Source organism: Thunnus maccoyii, chromosome 14, assembly GCF_910596095.1.
Source record: "Thunnus maccoyii chromosome 14, fThuMac1.1, whole genome shotgun sequence".
Taxonomy (NCBI): Eukaryota; Metazoa; Chordata; class Actinopteri; order Scombriformes; family Scombridae; genus Thunnus; species Thunnus maccoyii.
This window is the reverse complement of record NC_056546.1, coordinates 21,988,505-22,010,369: the sequence shown is the minus strand read 5'-3', so window position 1 is coordinate 22,010,369 and position 21,865 is coordinate 21,988,505. Positions and strand designations below refer to the sequence as shown.

The 21,865-nt window shown below is 45.0% G+C and overlaps 1 protein-coding gene across 1 annotated transcript; it reads left to right on the top strand.

The window, feature by feature from the left end:
* Positions 1-16,654: 16,654 nt before the first annotated feature.
* On the top strand, positions 16,655-19,698 carry irf2bp2a (interferon regulatory factor 2 binding protein 2a). The gene is made up of 2 exons (XM_042434330.1): positions 16,655-18,260; positions 18,579-19,698. The coding sequence occupies exons 1-2, from the start codon at positions 17,426-17,428 to the stop codon at positions 19,295-19,297; spliced, it is 1,554 nt and encodes a 517-aa protein (XP_042290264.1). The 5' UTR covers positions 16,655-17,425; the 3' UTR covers positions 19,298-19,698.
* Positions 19,699-21,865: the final 2,167 nt, after the last annotated feature.

Here is a 21,865-nt window from a genome sequence, read left to right as displayed (position 1 = left end):
TTTAGTCTAAACAGCAGCAGGGCTCCAGACAAATTGCTTCACATTGCATCTCTGATAATTCCTTTCATGAGGAGAAAATTGGAGTAATGAGTGTGTGTGTGTGTGCAGAGGCCTGGCTGCACTGACCCTGTCTCTAACATGACTACAGAGAGGGCACAGTGCCTGTAATGACTCACAAGCAGGCAGAGAAATATCGGAAATAGTCGAGCTTCAAAGCCCTCAGCTGTAAATGATTGTGCGTCCTTGTAGCCCAGGAGGCTCAGGCGTGGAGCTGCAGAGAACGGCCAGTTTTGTTGAGTCAGCACTGGTTTAGCATACGGACGGGGAAGGTTACACTGAACACACTCGTCAGCTCGGTTTCATGGTCGTACAGCGTGGAAATGTGGCCTGTAATCCATTAAGTTATATGAGTTAATGGTTTGTGATAACAGCAGCTGGTCGTGTTTTTCACTTTCCATTAGTGTTCTTTCAAAGACAGGTTACACCCACAAAAGCCCATCTGTGTGTCAGATGATTAATAACAAAAGATGACGGTATGTTTTTACAATCCTCTGACCTCTTCATTTACACAGACACTCACATGAATCATCTCAACCCAACCTTAAATCTGCCTCGGACTTCTTCCTCATGCTCACAACATGATTATGTCATATCAGTATTGTCTCGGGCTTCTGGCTCTAACGCTTTTGTTCATGCTCATTAAGAACACATTTTTCTGTCTTCCACCGGCTGAGCAGTCTGATTTGTTGTCATGGAAACTGATCATGAAGTGCCTTGGTGCTTCATTTGGGACTAATTGTCATCCCCAAACATACACGCATGCTCTTAGACTCACACTCGCCTGCTGAAATCACAGCATTTGCAGCCTGTCTTTGTTATAATATTCTCATGCTCCAGTACTTCTCAACAATAAACCCCTGACACAAAGCCCCCCAAAATCCAGCGCGAGAGTGAGTGAAATAGCTGAAAACAACAAACTCCACAAAACAAAACAGCTATTGAAGCTCCTGGAACCGTTCCCCCCAGCCGCTTGATCCAAATATGCTTGATAAATTTTCCACCACACCAGCCTGGGAAATGAGAAATTCGACACTTGGTGCATGACTGACACATTCAGTCCTCGGCTAAAGGTTGCGTTAAGTGGCATGTCAAAGATAGAAGACATCATGTCCATCCAGATTTGTGCGGTTCAGGAATTACAGGTGGAGACAGGGCAAACCAGAAAAACAAAAACAATAGAGCGAATGTGGGCCTGTGCTTTATATAACAGAGCTTGCCTGTGGCGATTGTGCAATGCGGTGCAGTTGTCTGGGCTGATGTAAACAGAGCCTTAGTGCCTCTGGAGGCTCAGCCATGTGCCTTGATGCAGCAGTTATGGGCACATGCCCTACTTTCATAAATCAGAGCTGGAAAAAAAAAAAGAAAAGAAAAAGGAAACAGCGTGAAGAGGAGAGGAGGGGCGGTGAGAGGGGATGCCGAGTGAGCAGGAGAGGGAGGGAGAAAGAGAGTTTGAGAGGGAAGAAGGAGGGGAGGAGGGGAAGGGGGGGGGGGGAGGCTGAACAAGGCTCATATTGATGTTCCAAACACAGCTGCAGGCGTCAGCTGACTAGCTGGCCTGGAAGCAGCCCCAAGCTCTGCCTCCTGCCTTTATCAGCTTACACTGTGACCTTTCTCTCTCTACTGGAATAGATCCCCCCTCTAAACCTCCCCCCCTCTGCCCCTATATCTGACCCTTTACCATGCACTGTCCACAGCCACGATGAGTCCGGATCTTGTCCTCTCTGACATCTGACATCTGATTTCTGCAAGGTTCTTTTTTTTTTTTCATATCTGCATGCCTCCAGAAACACTGGCTCTCTTTTCAGTGCATCAGCACTTTCGTTTGTCTCAGATGGCTTGGTTTTCAAGCCTCGCCCCACGCTCTTACACAACTCACCATGAAGTCACTGTTGCTTCTCACGTCCGCACCCGATGGCGGAGGATAAAGTGAGAGTGATGATGAAGGGCTCAGTTACTTTGCTAGTACATGTCAGTTCAGCAGGATTGTTAGGCAATGCGCAGTCCTCCTGGAGTCAGGAGTGTTCCTCGAAAAAAAAAAGAGAAAGAGAAAGATTTGGATGCCGTGCTTGAGATGAAAACTCAGGTTTGGACATATTTAGTGAACCTGAAGTTAGCAACAGTTCAGGGTGAGTTTGAAGCAGCAGCTGTCGTCAGGGGTCTGTCCCTGAGGGGCAGTAATCAGCAGAGGTAACTGTCAATCACAGGTCTGCAGGCCTCATGGGCTTTTTCTCAGAAAGACGCCCCCTCCATACACACACACACACACACACACACACACACACACACACACACACACACAACACACCTCCCCTTGATGACGCTCTTCAAGTGTTGCTGGATAGTGTTTCTATGGGAGCTGTCCACCCACACACACACAGCAGCGCCTCCCTCCCCTCCCAACTGTTTGCAGGAAACACTCATCCTTCTCTGGAGATGTCGCCCGCGGCGGCTCATGCACTCATAAATCCTGGACTCCTTTCTGGGAAATGAAGGGCTTGAAAGATACATACATACACACACTAGGAAAGGAGGGGTGGAGGTTGGGGGGTGGTGGGGGGGGTGGAGAAGGCAAAACACAGCTTGCCAAGTATATCTCCACCACCTTTTTGACAGTGAAGGGGTTGGATTGAATGTCTGCCTTCTGTGGGAGGCAAATAAGGAGCATATTCTGCGCTTCCCCCATTACCGAGTGAGAATTCGAGACACTGCGGTATCTAGGCAGACCTCAGCGATACCCAAAACATTACAGGAATGAGAAGTGTTTGGCAGCGGAGGACAAAGAGGGACGGATGGAGGGAGCAATAAGAGGGAAGGCGAGAGAAAGAATAGAAGCGTTTAAAGGCAGGCATCGCCGGCTTCGAATGTCAGTCAGCTCCATGTCAGACAATGGAACACAGCTGTTGCTAAGCTTTGAACTGCAGCTGTCTGTCTTTTGTTGGTATTATTTGTGCGTACATGTGGTCACGGGTTGTATTTGAACATGGGACCGCCATAAAGTATTATAGGAAGATTAGCGTGTACGATATTCAAATGTAAGAGGGTGGATCGAGGTCACAGTGAGTTGCAGAGAGACACATGAGTAGGTGGCGAGTATGTCAGATGTTCCCGATTTAGAAACCCTCAAGCAAGTAGCAGAGATGAGTAGGGGTGGGGTGGCAAAGCGGCTGCAGTGCTCAGTCTGGAGTGGGCTGTAATGGTTTGGGGGTTGAGAGTCAAAGAGGGGGGAGAGAGATGAAGGACGTAGCTGCAAAGGACATATAAAAATCCTCATCTGATTGAGGGTTGAGAAACGAATCTGGAAATGGAATTCGATTGCCTTTCTTCGGGAAAGGATCGTGACTGAAATGGCCGCAGTGTCCGTCACGCCTGAAAACTCCTTGAAGTGCCTCATTATCAGTGTCATCTGTGGATCATCGGAGAACATCTCATCCTCATCTCGGCTGCTTTTTGATCATCCTCTAGACAATGCGCCATTAGGCCTGGGCTGATTTTCTAAAGCACAGCTCAATTACTCAAGGGGAGACTCATTATCATATCAGAAAGCACAGGCGTGACTCTGCAAATAAAAGAACACATTAGACACTCCACCCCCCCCACAATATGTTTCAATTATTCATATAATGTAAGAGTGAGCAGATAGACCCGAGTCACACCTTGATTTGCATTCAGCCGGGAAAATTTAAATTTTCTGAGCCCTCACTCGAACACATCAACTTGCATTTTGGAAGTTCTACTAAAACCGGCGGTGTGAGCGTGTTCGCCACGTCCGTCTGGCTGCTCGCCTGCTTTGTCACGCACAGGTGATTAAGTAGCCTGACAATACGCCTCAGCGTCAATATGCCTTAAATGTCACTTTTCATGCTACACCATTTTGTCACAGTAGTGAAGAGTGCCACCCTAGGTGCCTAGTCAGCGCCTGCTCAACTACACAAGGCAGGGCTCCTCAATTATTCCCATTATTACTCCTCAAGAGGGAAAGCACACACATGTGGTCTCACTTTGCGTGTGTGTGTGTGTGTGTGTGTGTGAAAGAGAGAGAGAGAGAGAGGCCATAACCCCCCCCCAACCTACCCCCTCCTTTAAACTGGAGACAGATGATAGCATTCCCCACAAATGATGCTTCTTGTTCTGGCATTTTAGCGAAACAGGGGTGATGAAATAGCACGCTGCTTGACAATGAAAATGTCAGTCAGCACCGTTCATCCTAAAAATGCCATCAACAGTCATCACCATCCAGCCTGATGATAAATTAAGGCACCTCAGCCTGTGTGGATCAGATGAGTCAGCACCACGCTACAGGAATTTGGAACGGGGAAAGTAGCCAGAATATCGGCTCTCCTGTTTTTGAGCCTTGCATGCAGCGAGGATAGAAGATGAGGCGTTGTAACCTTCAGCTGGAGCAGAGAGGGAGTTTCCCTGAATAATATATCAGCCCTTTGATTCATCCCCTGCCTTACTATTTTTTTGCATGCATGAGTAAATTCCTATGCATGCTTGTCTGCCTGCTGCAGTGCGGGGCTATGCGTCGCTACTGTTGTTGTACATAAAGAATGTGTGAATATGTGTGTGTGCGTGTGTGTGTGTGTGTCAGCTACTGACTTTGTGTTCATTCCACAGTAAATTGATCTGGCTGCTCACTAGACTGGATGGAAAAGGGCCCGGGGCGAGAAGTGCACACTGCATCAGCAGATGGGAGAGCCCACTGTGTTGCCATCACACAGCATTCCTCCTCACTGGGCATGCTCAGTGGGGCCACACCCCGCACTCCCCCTTCTTCCCAGGGCCTGTTTGAACCAGTCAGTCGGAGGTGGCAGTGGTGGTGGAGGGGTCGCTGTGCTTTCTCTTGTTTCTCATCTGACCTTCAAAGCCAGGCGCGGGGACAGTAGGTTGACAGGGGAGGAAGGGAGGAGGGGTGTTTTTCTAAAAGCTCTTTGGGTAACAGGGCTGATATGTCACTCATTATTTCCACTCTGTGCTTTTGCCCTGTCACAGCCCTCTGAGAAGCATGCAACAGTCCAGTGCCTTGCACGCTGAGCTACAGCAGAGAGGCTTCACAACTGGTTAGTCATCAAAGAAGATAAAATCTATCATTATCTTGGCTGTGTGATCATCTTAAACATGTGTATCTCCTTGACATGATTAAAACAAGACTAGGTCAAAACCTAGTATATGGCCGGACCGTGTATGACACACTAGAGGGCTTTTAAGGCCGCCGAAGGCCGACCAATTGTGTAACTTCATTATTCAGTGAAAGACAGTTGCGTTTATAGGGCTGGTCCCTTCCTGTCCAGCCAAAAAAAAAAACATATATATATATATATATATATGCATATGCAGGTGTCAAAAAAGGAACTTGTACAATATTTACCAAAATGGTGAATTACAGGGAAGTGAAATCATTTTAGTCACTGTGCCTCGCCTACGTAATAAATTGTGCAACCTGATAAACAGGAATTAATTTAAATCACTTTAACCGAAGTCTCACGCCCCTGAAACAAAGGTCTACAATTAGAGCTGCAACACTCCTCTGTAAGACGACACTGCTGCAACTGAAAGGTGAAAATGAATGCAGGAGCTTCTAATTACACAGCTGCAGGCTGATATTTCAGGTTGCTCCTAAGATCTCATTCACATTATTACGGTTAAACAAATTGGATACAAAGATAAAGATACTTTCTTTTTTTTTTAAAAAAGTCTAGTTTATGTTTCACCAAATGATAGGTAAACATGGGACGATATAAAACCACTGCAAGGACAGAGTGAATACTGTATTATCAGTATTGTGATGATGTGATTACAGTTTATGAGTGTCATAATTTTGTGGTCTCCTGGCCTACTGCTACCAATGAAAACAGACCATACTTTACACATCATCACCATTATCACTGCACACTGCCTGCTGACAATACAGAGAACTGAATCACAGGCTGAATTCCTCCATGAGTCACATGGCACGTTACAAACAGAAGACCTTTTTTTTTTTCCTCCCTCTCAAACTCAAATCCCTCAGGCTTTACACATTCTCCCTTTGTCTTGCCACCGCACTCTGCTTGTCTCTTGTCCTTCCGTCTTTGTTTACTCCCCTCTCTGACTTGCACGGCCGGCTTCCTGTTTATGTCAGGCAAGCATCAAGCCAATCAGCTGTGAAGGCTGTGATCCTCCTCGTAGCTATTTACTACCCTGTGGTCTGTTTAAAAAAAGACTGAAAGCGAGCTAAGCTCAGTGCGGGCTGCTGAGTAAACAGACACGCAAAGCTCCAGAGTTCACAACTGACCTATATACATCTTGTCCCCTTCTGCTTTTGAAAGTGTGTGTGTGTGTATCTGCCTGTGTATTTTTTTTTTTTTTTTTTGACTTTCTGAAATGTGTGGCTCACTAGGTGAGGCATTCATTTATTTGCTTATCTGTGTTTCTCACAGCGCAGCAGGATCTGCACGCTGACATTTTTTGTTGCCGCTGAGGGCTGGAATGTGCTGGTTTGCAAGTTTTGAAGATAACAAAGCAGCATGAGGCGGCTGAGTGTAAACTTTGGATGAGGTCACGGTCCGCCAACACAGCACGCTGTGACATGAGAGGGGATTTTGTTCTGGATTCTCCCTTGGTGGTGTCATACCTTTGCTCTGTTTCTGCTGTCGCCCTGTTTGCTCTGTGAGCATTTTAGATTACAATTGCAGGTTATCAAAACTGCAAGCCTTAGCTAAAGTCTGTTATTATATGGTTGGAGAAAAGTGCAGACTGCATTTGAAAACAACAAGAATAGACTATGTAGAGCGTGTAGAGGCCTGTTCATGAGTCCAGCCAGTGCCAGCTTTCTCTTGGGAGTTCACAATGTACTATAAATCTGTTAGACAGGGAAAAAATATAAGCAGGGCTTTGCAGGGGCATTTGAGTCCACTGCAGGCATTACATGAGCACTAACTCCTGATTCAACAGTGGCTCTGGCAAACATGCCTGACATTCAGTGTTTACACCCCTCAATGAAAGCTGCTAATCAGGCAGTCTGATAACTCGGCCTGGAATTAGATTCAGGAAGTCATGAGATTTCCAGGTGGCTCGGCTTTCCTCGAATTGTTAAGCACGGATTTTTCAAAGTGTTGCCAACACACATTAAACCGAAGACACCCTTCTGTAAGGAATTACACCGATACGTTTCCTGTGCACATGGCAAAGTCTTAATCCAAGAAACAAATACTGAACGCTTTTTTAAAATCCAGCCCCTGTATGCACATAAATAAATAAACCTCCTCTCAAATTCTGGCCCTGTTCACACCTTGAAATGCGTCTTGGGTGATCCGATCACAAGTTGACAGCTCTAAGCACAGGTATGAATGATGCATTGAGGACGCATTGAGATCCGATAACTCAGAACATATTTGGAGGTGGTCTGAGCCGCATATGACCACATTCTTTTAGCAGTGTGTACACGAATGTGTCCTGGGCCACATTGAAGGACCGCCTACTCAACTGTTGTCCTCTGCTTTGGCGGAAGTACGTACTCATTTGCGCTCCAATGGTGTCATATTAAAGTACGAAACAACAAGAAGCCATAGTAAAAGGCAAAATGGATTCTTATGGATGGAGTACACACGAAACACGCTGCCTGATTTCCCTTTTGGGCCCAAGAATTTTGATTTTTCCCACACACCAGGGTCGTCTTTTAATTTCCAGCTAATCTGACTCAGCAGATGTAGACTGTGGTCATAAGCCTGCCATTGGCCGACTATTTCAGCCGGCATTCTCCTCCCCTTCCACTATCTACGTGTTACCATTTTCAAAATCCTGTCGCTACATGAAACAACAAAAACAACCTCCAAGCTAGCAACCTACACGCTGAAAATGGCAAGTTTTGTTTGTATTTTTTATCACGAAAAGTCGTATCATATAGTCCACATACATCTTTTACTGTTTTATGTGGTGTTTTCTGTTGCAGGGATTTAGCCATTTTAATGCCAGGTCTCAAACAAGTCCCCCCGCTGCATCCTGGGCTTAGCGCCCCTCAAGACGACTGTGATTGGTTAAAAAAAATACAAACAAACAAGAGCGTTTTTTCCCTTATAGCAGAATTGATAGTAGGTGCAGCCAGACCTTTCTCCAGTGCTGGCACAGTGCTGTGGAGATAGGTCTGGCTATGCGAGACTAATTTTCAGCAGACTTGGCACAGGACGTGTATTGCTGCCTCCCACCGGTTACAAACTACAACACATTTGGTCTTTGCAAACAGAAATGATGTACATGTTTATTTGCATATAGGGCGGGAAAGTGACATCTGATCACAAGCGGTCACTCGAGATGCATGTGGAGATGCATTCTAATGCCAGGTGTGAACTGTCATACTTAGAGCTGTCCACTTGTGATCGGATCACCCGAGATGAATGTTAATGCCAGGTGTGAACAAGGCCTCTGTTACTCCACATTTAAAAAAGAAAGTAAAGTGAAAGTAGCGGGAGTACATGCAAGCAATTGAACCTTTTCTGAGAAAAAAAAGCTCCCCTGTGCCATCATTTGGTACAGAGAGATGTATGAATAATGAATCTGTGCTGAACTCCTGCTGAACCCTCTGCACCAGCACCGAGCCAGAGATCAGCACCACATGACATCCAACACACACACACGCACCCAGTGACCTCTGCCGAGCTCCAAACATGCGAGGCAATCTGTTGTGGAGTATTGTGTCTGTCTGCTGTGTGAATCATTACACTGTGCTGCACCTGGCAGCAGTGGACTGTCCTTTGATAAACCTGACAACTGTTGGGAGGCGGCGAGGACACAGCCAAGCAAAGTGGAAAGATAAATACAAAACTGACGACCAACCGGTGCTGCAGCGGTTAAAGCTCCCGCCCTTTTGGCAGCTAAAGTGTGTGTGAGCAGTTCAATGTTTAACCCTTGTGTCAACAGTGCGCATGTGTCACAACAGCATTCCTGTGAGGCGTTTGTCTTGTGACAGAGCTGTTTCATAATGGGAGTACTGCTCTCTGACTGCCCGCATGCATTGTTTTCTGGCAGGAGGAAGGAGCTTTGTCTTGGTGTAGGATGACTTGTAGCCTGATGAGTTTCATGTTTCTGCATGCTGTGTGTTAATGAGCAGAGAGATTGGGTCATGAATGGCTGGGTTAACTAGTTCAAACAGCAAACACAGCGTCCTGTTTACCCAGAATAAACCTCCCTCCTTTTCGCCCCCAACTGTAAATGGTTAACTCGGAAAGGATCATGCAAGAGCTGGATTTTTTTTTTTTTTTTGCTGTTACATGGGAGGTGAACTTTGCTCGCCTTGTTGTTAGGCAACAGCATTTTTTTATCAGAGTGATTTTATCATGTGAGGAGAGAAACGGAGAGAGCAGAGCACATTACACAGCCCCAGGAAGGAAGACAGAAATGAGTTCTTTGCAAAGATATGTCTTGATGAGCAAAGTAGAAATGTACATGTGAAAATAAAAGTGTAGAGTTGGGAGAAGGCGGTGTGTTGTCCTTCAGGGCAACCCTGGGTGTAGCCAGACTTGTCAGTCAGTGTGAAACCATTTCCTCTTCAAGGCTGTCTGACTCCTCCCTCCCATTGTGTGGCAATGCTGTGTAGGTGAACTTTATCCCTCTTTGTTGAGGGAGAGAGAGCTTTCAAATGATTTGCATTGAACAAGGTCAAGTTACACATCTGTGAGCCTGCTGAACAATGTGGATCCCATCACTTAACAGAAGGATGGGGGGGGGGGGGGGGGAGTAATTACAATCTTTCATATGTTAAAACAGTTTGAAAACAGCCTCTACCCAAACCTGTATGTCCACTGTGTAAAACAACCCCAATACACCCAGTGTTACATGACCACCACAAACTGAAATCACACAGATAACATTCACCACACCCAGTCCAACGTGCCCTTTGGACAGGCAGGTTTTCTGCAAACACATGGCGTAAGACGGCTCTCTATCAGCAGCATGCTTGTAGTCGTTACAAATTTGCACAATACAAACACGAAGGTTCATATCACCTTGGGCTTATCAGGCTCCTTCAAGGGCATTGAACTTTCCCACAGCGCTCCCTACGCTCTGGCCTTTTGTATCCCTTTGGGACTTTACTGTTGCGTCAAGGCTCTCCTATTCACTCCATGTGCTTCCCACAGTATTACTGTACCACTTTAGCTGAGCTTGCTGCAGTGACTATGACTAAACTATCCACTATGTGCCTGTTAGGAATAATGACTGTATGTAGTGTATGACAACATCTGTCGTTGCCTTTGTTGCAAAACTAGTTTGTCAAAGATGAAGTTCACAGTGTGAGGTAATGTGACCGTAAGTTCCTACATAAGGGCTGCGATCACTTTCATTTCATTTCACTGAAAGGAAAAATAGCTTTCAGGTCTTAAAGGACATGTTAATTTGTTTTTTTACAATTTGTGGTTTTGTCCTTCCCTAGTAATGAGACTGAATTGACATTTAGTTTCACTTGTTTCATTAAGCCCGACATTGTATTAATGTTAACCAAAATCTGTTCAGGTGGGCGTCTTGTTTTGTTTGGCCCTAACCAACCAGTAACAACCATCTGACTGCTGTTGTCATTTTCAGTTGACACATAAACTATGCTAGCGGTAGGATTAAACAAAGAAGTATAGCAAAATATGGCAATGTAAAGGGAAATACACTTAGTTTAATTAATGTAGCTTGGTATCTAGTTAGCCATGCAGGAAGATGAAATCCCCATTTTGAATCCCACCGACTAAGTAATCTAACCTCTGATTGGTCAGTTGTTTCTCTAACTGGAGGAGACAGACGTTAATGGACACCATACTGGACCTGTTCAAATTACTGAACATATCTGGGAAGTGGGCTGCAATTTAGAGGTCGGAAACCAGGCTAGTTTTAGCCATTATTCCTATTAGACATAACAACATTTTACTCACCAACTGCTTATTAAAGAGAAGTCAAAAGGGGCTAAAAACACAAGCAGCCAGACATGCAGACAGGTTCTGCACAAACCCTTAGGTTAGCCAAACTAATTTGGAAGAGAAAATGAAGGCAATTGGTGAAATTATTCCCCAAAATGTCAATAAATCACAGTTTGTTTTTACCTCTAAAGTCGTTTAGATAATGTTGCTGTGTTTCCAGATGTCAGAAATTACTTTGATGAGTCCAGTTTTATCACAACCAATAGAACTGATGGCCAAAAATGATGAAACTAGGGACCAAGTTGCAATAAACTGTGATTGTCTTGTAACTTATGCTGACTGTCCTTGAATTCGCATACACACGGTTGTGCTTGTCATCCCAGCTCTATTTTCTATTTCAGCTCTTCACAGCGAGCTGATTTCTGAGACAGGGCTTTGAAGTGAATGAGGGAGGTGGGGGGGAGCGTGTGCCCAGATGCCCAGACGCTGTGGTTGAGGGGGCTTTATCACACAGACAGGGAACGGCACACATCTCCTGCCCTCCCATCTTTCACCACGATGGGAGGCTGAATGTGACAACCAATGCTCCCCAGCTGCTCAGGGGCCAGGTCCGCAAAACCACATGCGGATAATGAATGCCACACCATCGTGACAACTTGCACTTTTATGGAGAAGGGCAGGAAGGACATCTCTGGCACGGACGCTCGCAGTGTACGATGAAACATCCTCCATAAACCAGACAATCAAAGCAAGGGCAGTGAAGCATCTGTGGAATCTGTAACGGGAACCTCAACTGATTTATGACCACTACCAAAAAAGGGCTGTTTCCAAGTTAATGTGTTTAGAGCTTAATTGTGGAAAAACTGAAAAAATATTCACTTTCCAAATGTAGCCACCACATCTGTAAACGATGCATTACAGCTGCATTTATCCATGATCTTCCCTACTTTCATGATTTGAATAAGCCACATGTTATCTATGAAAAATTTCCCCCACAGTTAGGAGAATTTTTCCAAATTAAGTCAGCATTTGCTGTTGTCGGTTTTTCCTCTTTTCACGGTTGTGTTATTTTGTATTCTATACATCGCAGACATTTCTCTCTATATTCCTTTTGCTTTCAAGGCAAATGTTACTAGAAAAGGAGTAACTTTGATCTTTCTCCAACAGCAACCCTGAAATATCTTCTAAATAAAGGCGTTATAAATATGCATGTTCACGCATATTTTTATGTATTATTTACCAGGGTTTTATGCAACCGTTCACACAAATGAATATATGCAAAGTGAGTGAATACAAATCACTTGGGTGCTCTACCTAATGACAGAAAAGGACGGCAGAGTGGGAAAATAAAAATGCTGTGAATAAATGATATCCTCCGCACCTGGAGACTGAGCCAGAGTGCAGAGTTAACTGCTTCACCGGGGATGTCAGAGTCCATTTTATAGGAAGGCAGCTCAAAAATAGACAGGAGCTCTTGTAATAAATAAGCCTACTTTGGGAAAGTTTTATTTTGGCTCAGAGCACAGGGTTACATAACACATGAAATACTCCTCATTCTTTTTGGTTCCACTAGAAAAAAGAAAGAAATATAATATTTGATGCTGGAAAAAATGCTGTGTGTCCAAATATAAACGTCCCTCTAACACATTTACACACATTACTACTTTTACTGTACATACGTATTCAAACAAAAATCTTTATGATGAAGCTGGATGTGTCAAATCCAGCAGAAGTTTGCACGAGGACTGACTCACGGTGTAAGAACAAACCAGCCTTACAAAAAAAGTATGAGGAGTGGCTTTGCATGATATTGTCCTTCTGGGAATTATGAATGTGTGTGTATGTGTGGGAGAATGCTGCAAAATGACATTTTGGACATTTTGTCTGAGTCTCCACTGCTGTCACAAAGCTGGAATGATTACACACATCACTCCAATATGCTAAACATCACAACTATGAGTCAGACTTGAAACTGCCTTTTAAGGGCAATAAATAGGAAACTATTAATGTGTGCAGGTAATGTTACTCATTCTAATAGCAGGTTATGACTTGGGCCGCCTAACATCGACCGCAGAATTGCTAAAGATGCATTCTGAAAACTGGCTCAGTGACTTCAAAGTATGCGCTGATGTCTGATTTTGCTACAAGAGGCCAGGGGACAGGTTGTTTACATAAACGTCTGGCTGTAACTGAAAATATATGGGGGTTTCCACTGGACAGGAAGTGATGTAGACGGCTCACAAAGCATGCAAGCTTACTTAAACACAGCATTACAGAAGCAAAGTTCAGGTCTTTCTGTTCCTGGCTGCCAAAATTGCATCTGCACTGTAAGCCACAGAAAGTAACTTCTGTACAAAAATGGATGTGAAAACAATGCTGTTCGTTTACATTTTTCTGTGGGGAATTTTTTTCCCTCCACTTTCCCCTCTGAAGCCCTCTGCTGTTTACTAAATCGCCTGTCTCCTGACAAGCCGGGCAGATTAAGGGGATATGTTACCGTCTTGTTTTTTTTCTAAATGGATACACATGTGGCACATCTGGGTCCAAGCCTGACTCATTACTCACTTTTTTATGTTCCATTCTCTGCAGCCATGGCAACTGCTGCATGTTTGGCAGAAAGCTTTTGAAGGCAGTGGAAAAAGAGAGAGAGAGAGAGAGAGAGAGAGCCTAGGGAGGGAGCATAAAGGGAGAGCTGGAGAGGGGAGGGAGGGAGAGAGAGCGAGCAAGCTCTCAGTAGTTGGCCTACATCCAGTGTAATCATGCCATGGAGCCGAAATGAGGCCTTTGGCAGCACACCAGGTTTCTGAGAACAAAGATGTGAGCTTCTAATGTTGGCGGTGGGGCCTGCTTGGCATCCTTTGCCATTTCCCAGCAGCCCTTGCCTTGGCCGACTGCCAGCCCCCCTCCTCCCCCCCCCCCCCCCCCCCCCAACCCCCCCCTGCTGGGACTGCAAAGAGGATCAGAATAAAGAGAGAGACTTGTTTTTCACTCGCCTCTTGCTCTGGCCCAATGACATCACCTCTGCAGCCTCCAGCCCCCAGATTCCAGTCGCCCGGCACATTTTTCCCTTTCGCCGTGGACCCTCCATTTTATTTGAATTCCTCCATTTTCTACTGATATCCAAGTAGGCTCCTTAAAACGCCAAGCTTATGTTTTTATTTGTGTTTTTGTGCATGTGCCGCAGTTGATTTCCCTGTATGTAACCGTAGAATTAACAGAATCCATTCAGAAAATTGAAAACATATTCCTTTTAGAATTTCATTTAAAAAAAAAAAAACAGGATGCAGCTACTATGACAGATGGATGTTTTGACATTATCTTTCAACGCTCCCCCCCAAAAATTATCTGCGCTCTAATCCTTGCTGTACAAATCTGTGGCTAAAAATAGCACCGTAAACGGGATATATATGGTAGTCGGGGTACCGTGATAATCTCCATGGTTACTTCTCTCTGTTACATATACAGCAACTCTGAAAAGCTTTCACATTAGTCCTTACATTTACTCTCCTGACATTTCCAGCCTCTGCCACTCTGTGTAGCTATTAATCCACGAGGTAGGTCACTGCAACAGCTGCTTAACTTCAGTAATATGTCGTCACACTGTCCTGTTATAACCTCCTTTTAAGTCTGTGCAACATGTTACAGTTTGGTGCTCACCTCAGCAGCTGAAAGGGTTATATAACAAGTGTTGGTGGGGAGAAAGACTCAGAAAACATCCAGTGTTGTGCTCTGCTTAGGCATAAAACTTCAGAGAGAATTTGTAATGATTCGTTCCCATGAATAAAAGATGGTCAATATAAAATTCAACAGGCTCAGAAAGCGATAGAACAAAAATAACGTCATCTCATCAGGCCTGTGATGGTGTCACATGCTGGGTATTCCCCTGGCCGTCACCTACCTCTCACTCTTTATTTAGCTACTGCATGTCTCAATTTACATACCGCTTTAAAAAAAAAAAAAAAAGAAGTTCAGAACAGCAATATACAGCTACTCCATCTGGTTTAGCTAAACTGAAATTAGACAGCAGTCAGCCGGGTCACACTGTGGTGATTTTACTGTATACATGGTTCATATCGCCAATCAGAGCCATCTGTGCATGTCTGGCTTCCTCTCAGACCTTTGTTGCCTCTGTTCAGTGCAATTCTGCTTTTGCTTTGCAGCCACTGCAGTTTTTTTTTTTTTAAATCAATGGATCATTCCTATTATAGAATCAGGTCATTTAGGATTTAATTGAATCACAGCATGCCTCCGTCTTGCATAATAGTGTGTAGCTATTTGCTTGCACAAACATTTACTGATTGGAAAGCGAAGGATCAAAGCATTAGGCAACTGTTTCCCACCAATCTTAAGGAAAGAATTTGTTTATTTTGCTCCTCGCAACAGTCATTTCCTAACTGTGTCATAAAGCCTAACAACACTTCCTAGTGTTGTTCACCCAGCAAGGGCAGAGATTGAGAGAAAGCGGGGATGGAAAACAATGTGTTAATACAGTAGTTTACAGTCAGAGTAAGGCACTAAAAGCTTGTGACGTCTGTGAATGTTTTTATTGCTTGAGCTAAAGGGAATATTATCATGTAACACTGATAGGTGTGCTCATTCATATGTTGGCAGCTTTACAAAAACTATCATGTAAAATCACATGGCAACAGCACCACAATTATATGTGCTCGGCAGCAAGAAATCAGCAACACAACTGCCTTATTTTGTTTAGCGGATACGCTTTGAAGAAAGCCTCATGCCACAGTGCGTGATCGCGGCCGCAGGGCAGGGAGCCAAGTGGCCTGATGTCCCTTAGATGGGTGAGGCGGATGAGGGTACGTGACTAAACATCTTGCTTCCTCTTTCCAACGTCACATGGACTTGCACAAACATATCCTGCTTTGTGTCTGCAGGTTTCAGACGCATTGCCTCACCCAAAGCCCGAGGCTAAAAGCTGCAATGAGTTGGAATGAGCCCAGATGAGAGGGAGGAATCTGAAGTACTGAGACACTCCTCCAGCTCAAACCTACACTTTTACTTCAGGGGATTTTGGCTGGGGTTTTGGTATATGACATGTCTCTAGTAACAGGGTTTTTTTTTTCTCTCCCCCCCTCCCCCCTATCATGTAAAACATACACAACATAATAGTGTAGTCATTAATCTTGTTATAGCTCTCATACTTCTTTTATCTTTTCAGTTGTTTGATGGTTAACTTACTAAAAAAGAAATGTCTGAATGGCTGATTCATCCCAGTGTAATTTCATTTAGTGGTGGCAGATTTGGATGACTGACTGTTCAGTACACTAGAATAAAAAATGTGGGCAGAGCTATATTCATGCTGTAACCCCCGATCCATTCAAGTTTACAACGCACTGGCTGGAAATCCCCACCTCATGACAGGGCTTCCTGGTTACTGGCTAATGGAGGCGCCTTTTTCTAGCTGTCTTTTTACATTAACACAGGCAGGGAAAATACTGTCTAACCACTGCTAAAACCCAGGTCAGCACATGTTGAAATCATAACACAAAAATGAGCAGTAGGGGGAAATGAGGGCAGTAAAACCTCTGTAATAATCCTTATATAGTCCCTATAAATTAATTTCTGCTGCTATAACCAAGAATTTCTATTAGCTGCAAGACACATCTTTCTAAAAAATTGCAATTGCATTACAGTAGCCTGGTTGTTGTTTTTTTTTTTTCTTAGGGTCGACCCACCTCATTCATTGCACAGCAGTAGTAGTAGCTCAGCTCATGGCGTCGAGGCGCTGTGCATTGAGAAAAACAAGCTGCAGCGAGCGTTTTTCAGCCTGAACCGGATAATGCTCTGAATTTAGGACAAAGCAGCAGTCAACTGGAGGAGCTGGAGAGTCGCCTTTTTTATTATTATCCCCTGGCGGTCTACTGCTAACCTACAGCAGCAGCATTTAAAAAAAAAGTCTCATCGCAGACAGGCTGGTATCGCCGGACCCGGTGTCATATTTATTTGCAGGTTTGGTGGTCAGAATAATAATAATAATCATAATAATAAGAGCTGCGGGTTATTCCCTTGAGTCAGAGGCGGCGGTGGAGAGAGGCTGAACTGGGTGCAGTTTTGGCAGAGGTTCAAGTGATTAAATTAAAAATAAAAAAAAGCAGTGAGTGACAGAGGCTGCAGTAAGCTGGAGGTGGGGGGAGGTGGGGGGGTCTGTCGAAGAAATCAAGTCAATAGAAACTGAAGTGGAAGCAGGCGTTTAGAGCTCCGTGGTGACGTCACTGCTCCACATTGAGCCTGTAGTAGAGTCAGTGGAGATAGATAGAGGAGCGCCGTAGTAAAGTACACACCGACATGAACTTCTCCCTGTGAAACTTCACCGTTGTTGCTGCGAAAGTCGGGAGAGGACGAGTTTACACTTTTTTTTCTCTCGACGAACGGAACTTGCTCTTTCTTCGTTTTTAAAGGGAGCTCGGACGACAAACGGGACAAGAAGACACATTTTTTGGGTTTCTTTTCTTGGGGGGTCGACGACGAGCGCTATGTCGTCCGCGGCGGTCGCTGCTTCTTCCAGGAGGCAGTCGTGTTATTTATGCGACTTGCCCCGCATGCCCTGGGCTATGATCTGGGATTTTACCGAGCCCGTCTGCAGGGGATGTGTCAACTATGAAGGAGCAGACCGCATTGAGTTTGTCATCGAGACGGCCCGGCAGCTCAAGAGGGCTCACGGGTTTCAGGAGGGCAGGTCTCCCGGGCCGGGGAAGTCGCAGCTCTCCGGGAAAGAGATCCAGGCGATCAACCACGCTGCGGCGGGAGACCCCGGCTCCCGGCCGCCGCAGCCGCTGGACCGCTACCCGCTCTCCTCCGACCGCCCGCCCAGGCTGGGTCCAGAATATCAGTCTGGCAGGCAGGCGAACGGCATCCCCGTCCCCAATGGATTTCCTAAGCCCGACGAGCCGCCAGAGCTGAACCGCCAGAGCCCCAACCCGCGCAGGAATAGCACGGTCCCCCCGAATCTAGTGCCTTTGGTTAACGGGAGCATGCCCCCGGTGCACGCCGTCAACGGGAGACCGGGCCAGATGGGGCTTCCCTCCGCACTGGCGGGCGGTAGTCCCGCCGACCTGGGAAAGAGACCCGCCTCGGTCTCAAGCACCGAGCACGACAGAGAGGTGAAGGAGAAGCACAGACCGGACAGTCTCACGCCGGAGATCTCTGAGAGCCACAAAAACAGGGCAGACCCGGAATGGATGAGCAAGGGCAAAACGGTGAGGGACCTGATGGCTCTGCACCCTTTCGACAACAGGTTCAAGAAGGACCATGCGGCCATGCAACAAAGGGTTATGGGCTATGAGGCCAGCGCCACGGCTTCCAAGTCAGGTAAGAATCCAGAGGTGTTTTAATGTCAAGCGTATGATGTTTATTTCGTGCAGTGGTCATGATTATGTTATCAATATTAACCCATCTCAGCTGATGAATGGGTTAATAATGAACAAGTGATAATTATAGAGTCATGGCTGCAAAATTCCTCATGTTTAAATGAAAATGTGACACATTTGTTGTGTTTGTTATTATTGTTTTGTTGCCTGTGGTGCAGCCTGGAACAGCAAAAATGCATGCCTCCCTTCCAGTGTAATTGTTGATCCTTGTCTGAGCTGTGCAACTCAACTATTTTGTTTAACCCTTTCCCACCTCCAGACAGAGGAAAACACCCCCGAAGCATGAAGAGAAAAGCATCTCCTGAACCAGAAGGAGAGGGGACAGCTGCCAAGATCAATGGAGAAGGACAGCAGTGGTTACCACCACCTACTGACGGACTGAAAATGCCACCAGTTCCCCCGCCAAGCTTCGCCTCTCCCCCTTCCACAATATCCCCCCACTCCCGCACCACCCCACCTGAAGCGGCCCAGAATGGCCAGTCCCCCATGGCGGCACTCATCATGGCAGCAGACAATGCAGGTGGGAACAGCTCTCCCAAGGACGCAAACCAAGTCCACTCTACCACCCGGAGGAACAGCAGCAGTCCCCTGTCGCCGTCCTCCATGAATCAGAGGAGGCTGGCGCAGAGAGATGCATCTGGTGCAGGCACCCCCCACGTGCCAGGCATGGACCAAGTGCACCCCCAAAGCATTCCGGACTCCTCGGTACCCGGCAGCATACCCCTGTGCTGCACGCTGTGCCACGAGCGTTTGGAGGACACACACTTTGTTCAGTGCCCGTCTGTGCCCTCTCACAAGTTCTGCTTCCCGTGCTCGAGGGAAAGCATAAAGCAGCAAGGTGCTACGGGTGAAGTGTACTGTCCAAGTGGAGAGAAATGTCCCCTGGTTGGCTCGAACGTACCATGGGCTTTCATGCAAGGAGAAATCGCCACCATCCTTGCAGGAGATGTCAAAGTAAAAAAGGAGAGGGACCCTTGATTTTATTTGAAAACTTCTTTGGGGAGGGGAAGCAAAAATATGAGTATAAATATATAAATATCACATACATACCATTCAAACAAACTAACGGACTTGTACATATTGGACCCAAGGGAAGAGTATACTTCGTAAACATGGTTGTATAATTTTTGATTTTTGAATACATTGTGTTTCTATATTTTTGAAGATAAAGGTATGTACTCATTATAATGGACTACGTTCCTCTTTGTTGATGTTTAACAAAATTCTTGATGTACTTCTAGGTCTGGTGGCAGTTCCTGTTTAACGTAGAATGTGACTAATGCTACTCTACGAGCACTTGGCAAAACTGAAATGCTTTTAGCTGTACTTGTATGCACTTGTTTAAAAATTGCCAAATACAATTTCTGATCTTGTATGAACTTATTGTCTGAGCTTGCTTCATTTGAGTGATTAAGTTAAACAGGGCTGTGGACAGATCATGAGACAGGGCTCTCTGCTCTGATACGCAGGCTTGTTGTGACGGCTCAGGAGACTTGATTTACGCTGCACAACATTAAGTAGGCTACTGTTTCGAGCTGCACGGCGGCGGCACCTTTTTTTGCACACATGCCTTTTCATGATGCAAAAGCATGGTCGGTGGAAAAACAGACACATTGTCCCAAATGTGCTACAGTTTTGTGCATCCCTGTAGGTGATTGCAGCGTACAGAAATAGGTGCCAAGTCATGTTCAGTCAGCTGGAATCTGTTGAGTCAGTAATGTGAGAAAGTGCACGATTGTCAACATGATACTATAGCGTAACCACGTTGTGTAACCACAAATTAGGACTTTTGCTGAAATTAACCACTCTGAATATTAATATTTTTAGTTTTTATGCTGGCACCACATATTTTCTAGTTTGTATGCGAACTGTGTCTGACACCATATAGGTGTTAAGTTTTTTTTTTTTTAATTTTAGATCAATCTTTTATTTTCAGAGAATCCTATGTTTGATTCTCCAAGAACTTGACAAATCAAATTATGAATAAAATCAACATTACAAACTTTCTTCAAGCATGAATTAGGTACATTAGCAGTGCAGCAACACCCCTTTTTGAAGACTTTTCACTTTCTTTTTTTTTTCTTTTTTTTTTTTTTTTGCATTTTGTGTGGTACATTATGTCACACTAATATTCACTATCCCTGATACTGCTACATTCTTCCACTGAGTCACATGCTCAGAACAGATTTCTGCCTCAGTATGCAACGTGTGCTCTTTCAGAGTAAACAATAATGCTGCTACTGCCTTACAAACCAACTTCAGCCTGCGCCTCTTCAGATGCAAATTTAATTGTTGCAGATTCATGACAGCACAGCCATAAAAACAGCAATTCTGTCTCTGTAATGGCAAGAAGGCAGCCAGACTCATCTCCACAAGCCATGAGCGGCTTATGGGGTCGTCAAGTGACAAACTGCAGTTACTGTGGCTGCGAGAGAGAGGGAAGCAATCTTGAGACTGTTTTTTTTTTTTTTTTTTTTTTTTTTTTGTGCCTTCAGACAAAGAGCTCACTCTCACTCCCATGTAGCTGACGCTGCACCAAACGGACACTGGCATGGAAGATCATTTCTGGTGGAGAGGGGGGCTTGGCGTAGCAGGCAGTTTCGTAATTATTTGAGACACAATCTGCTTCCTGCTCGTGTTTTATCGAGCTGTCAGTGCAGCCCCTACAATTCAGCAACAGCACGCATCTAAAAGCAGTTTGTTTTTCTGTAATTAAAGGCCCATAGACAGCTTGGCTCTCTTTTTGTGCCTATGAATCTGCTCACTTTACTGACAGAAGTTAAACGAAGGTGGTATTTTGGTAGGCTACTCCAAGTCTTATCCACTTTCTAATAAGCTGCATGGTGTCCTGATAAACTGATTGATTCATGATGTTGAATGAAAACATAGCCTTTGCACCCGACTGTTTAGCCAACTCAGAAGGGCATGGATCATTATTGTCCCCTATCTGAGAAGACTAAAAGGGAATCATAGAGAAAATAAAACTCTTAAGAGCAAATCAAAGCTTTCACAATATGACTTGAAGCTCGGTAGCCTTTGAAACATGTTTTTTTTTTTTACTGAGTTTGCATTTCGAAGAGCTGTTTGTGTATAGTGCTTTTGCGTGCTTTGGAAAGTTATCAGTCACTTATCAGTTGGACTTTAAAACCAGTAACACAGCCCGGTTTGATAAAGGGTAACACTTTACTAGCAAAATGGATTTGACTGTGTTCATCAACAACACACCCACTCTATAATTCATCTTACATACTGCTCTTAGAGATTTCTTTTTATCAGTCGGCACTTTGACCTACTTGTTCTTCATGACAGCGTACTGGGAGCCAAATTGAAATTGCCACATCCGAGAATATCGGAGATGAAAGCCAGGTTTTCGTAACCTGGCATGAAATATGATGCAATGAGACACAAAGGAACATTTCTCTCTCTCTCTCTCTCTCTCTCTCTCTCTCTCTCTCTCTCTTTCTCTCTCTCTCTCACCGTAAAGATTTATCACAGCTGAGCCAATACGCGTTTGTTCAGTGCTCACTAAAATAGCTTGCCCCGTAT

Bases quoted from the DNA above. Each gene is read 5' to 3' on its own strand.
- irf2bp2a (XM_042434330.1), top strand. From the start codon at position 17,426: ATGTCGTCCGCGGCGGTCGCTGCTTCTTCCAGGAGGCAGTCGTGTTAT. The intron at 18,261-18,578 runs GTAAGAATCCAG...TCCCACCTCCAG, and splicing joins CGCCACGGCTTCCAAGTCAG to ACAGAGGAAAACACCCCCGA.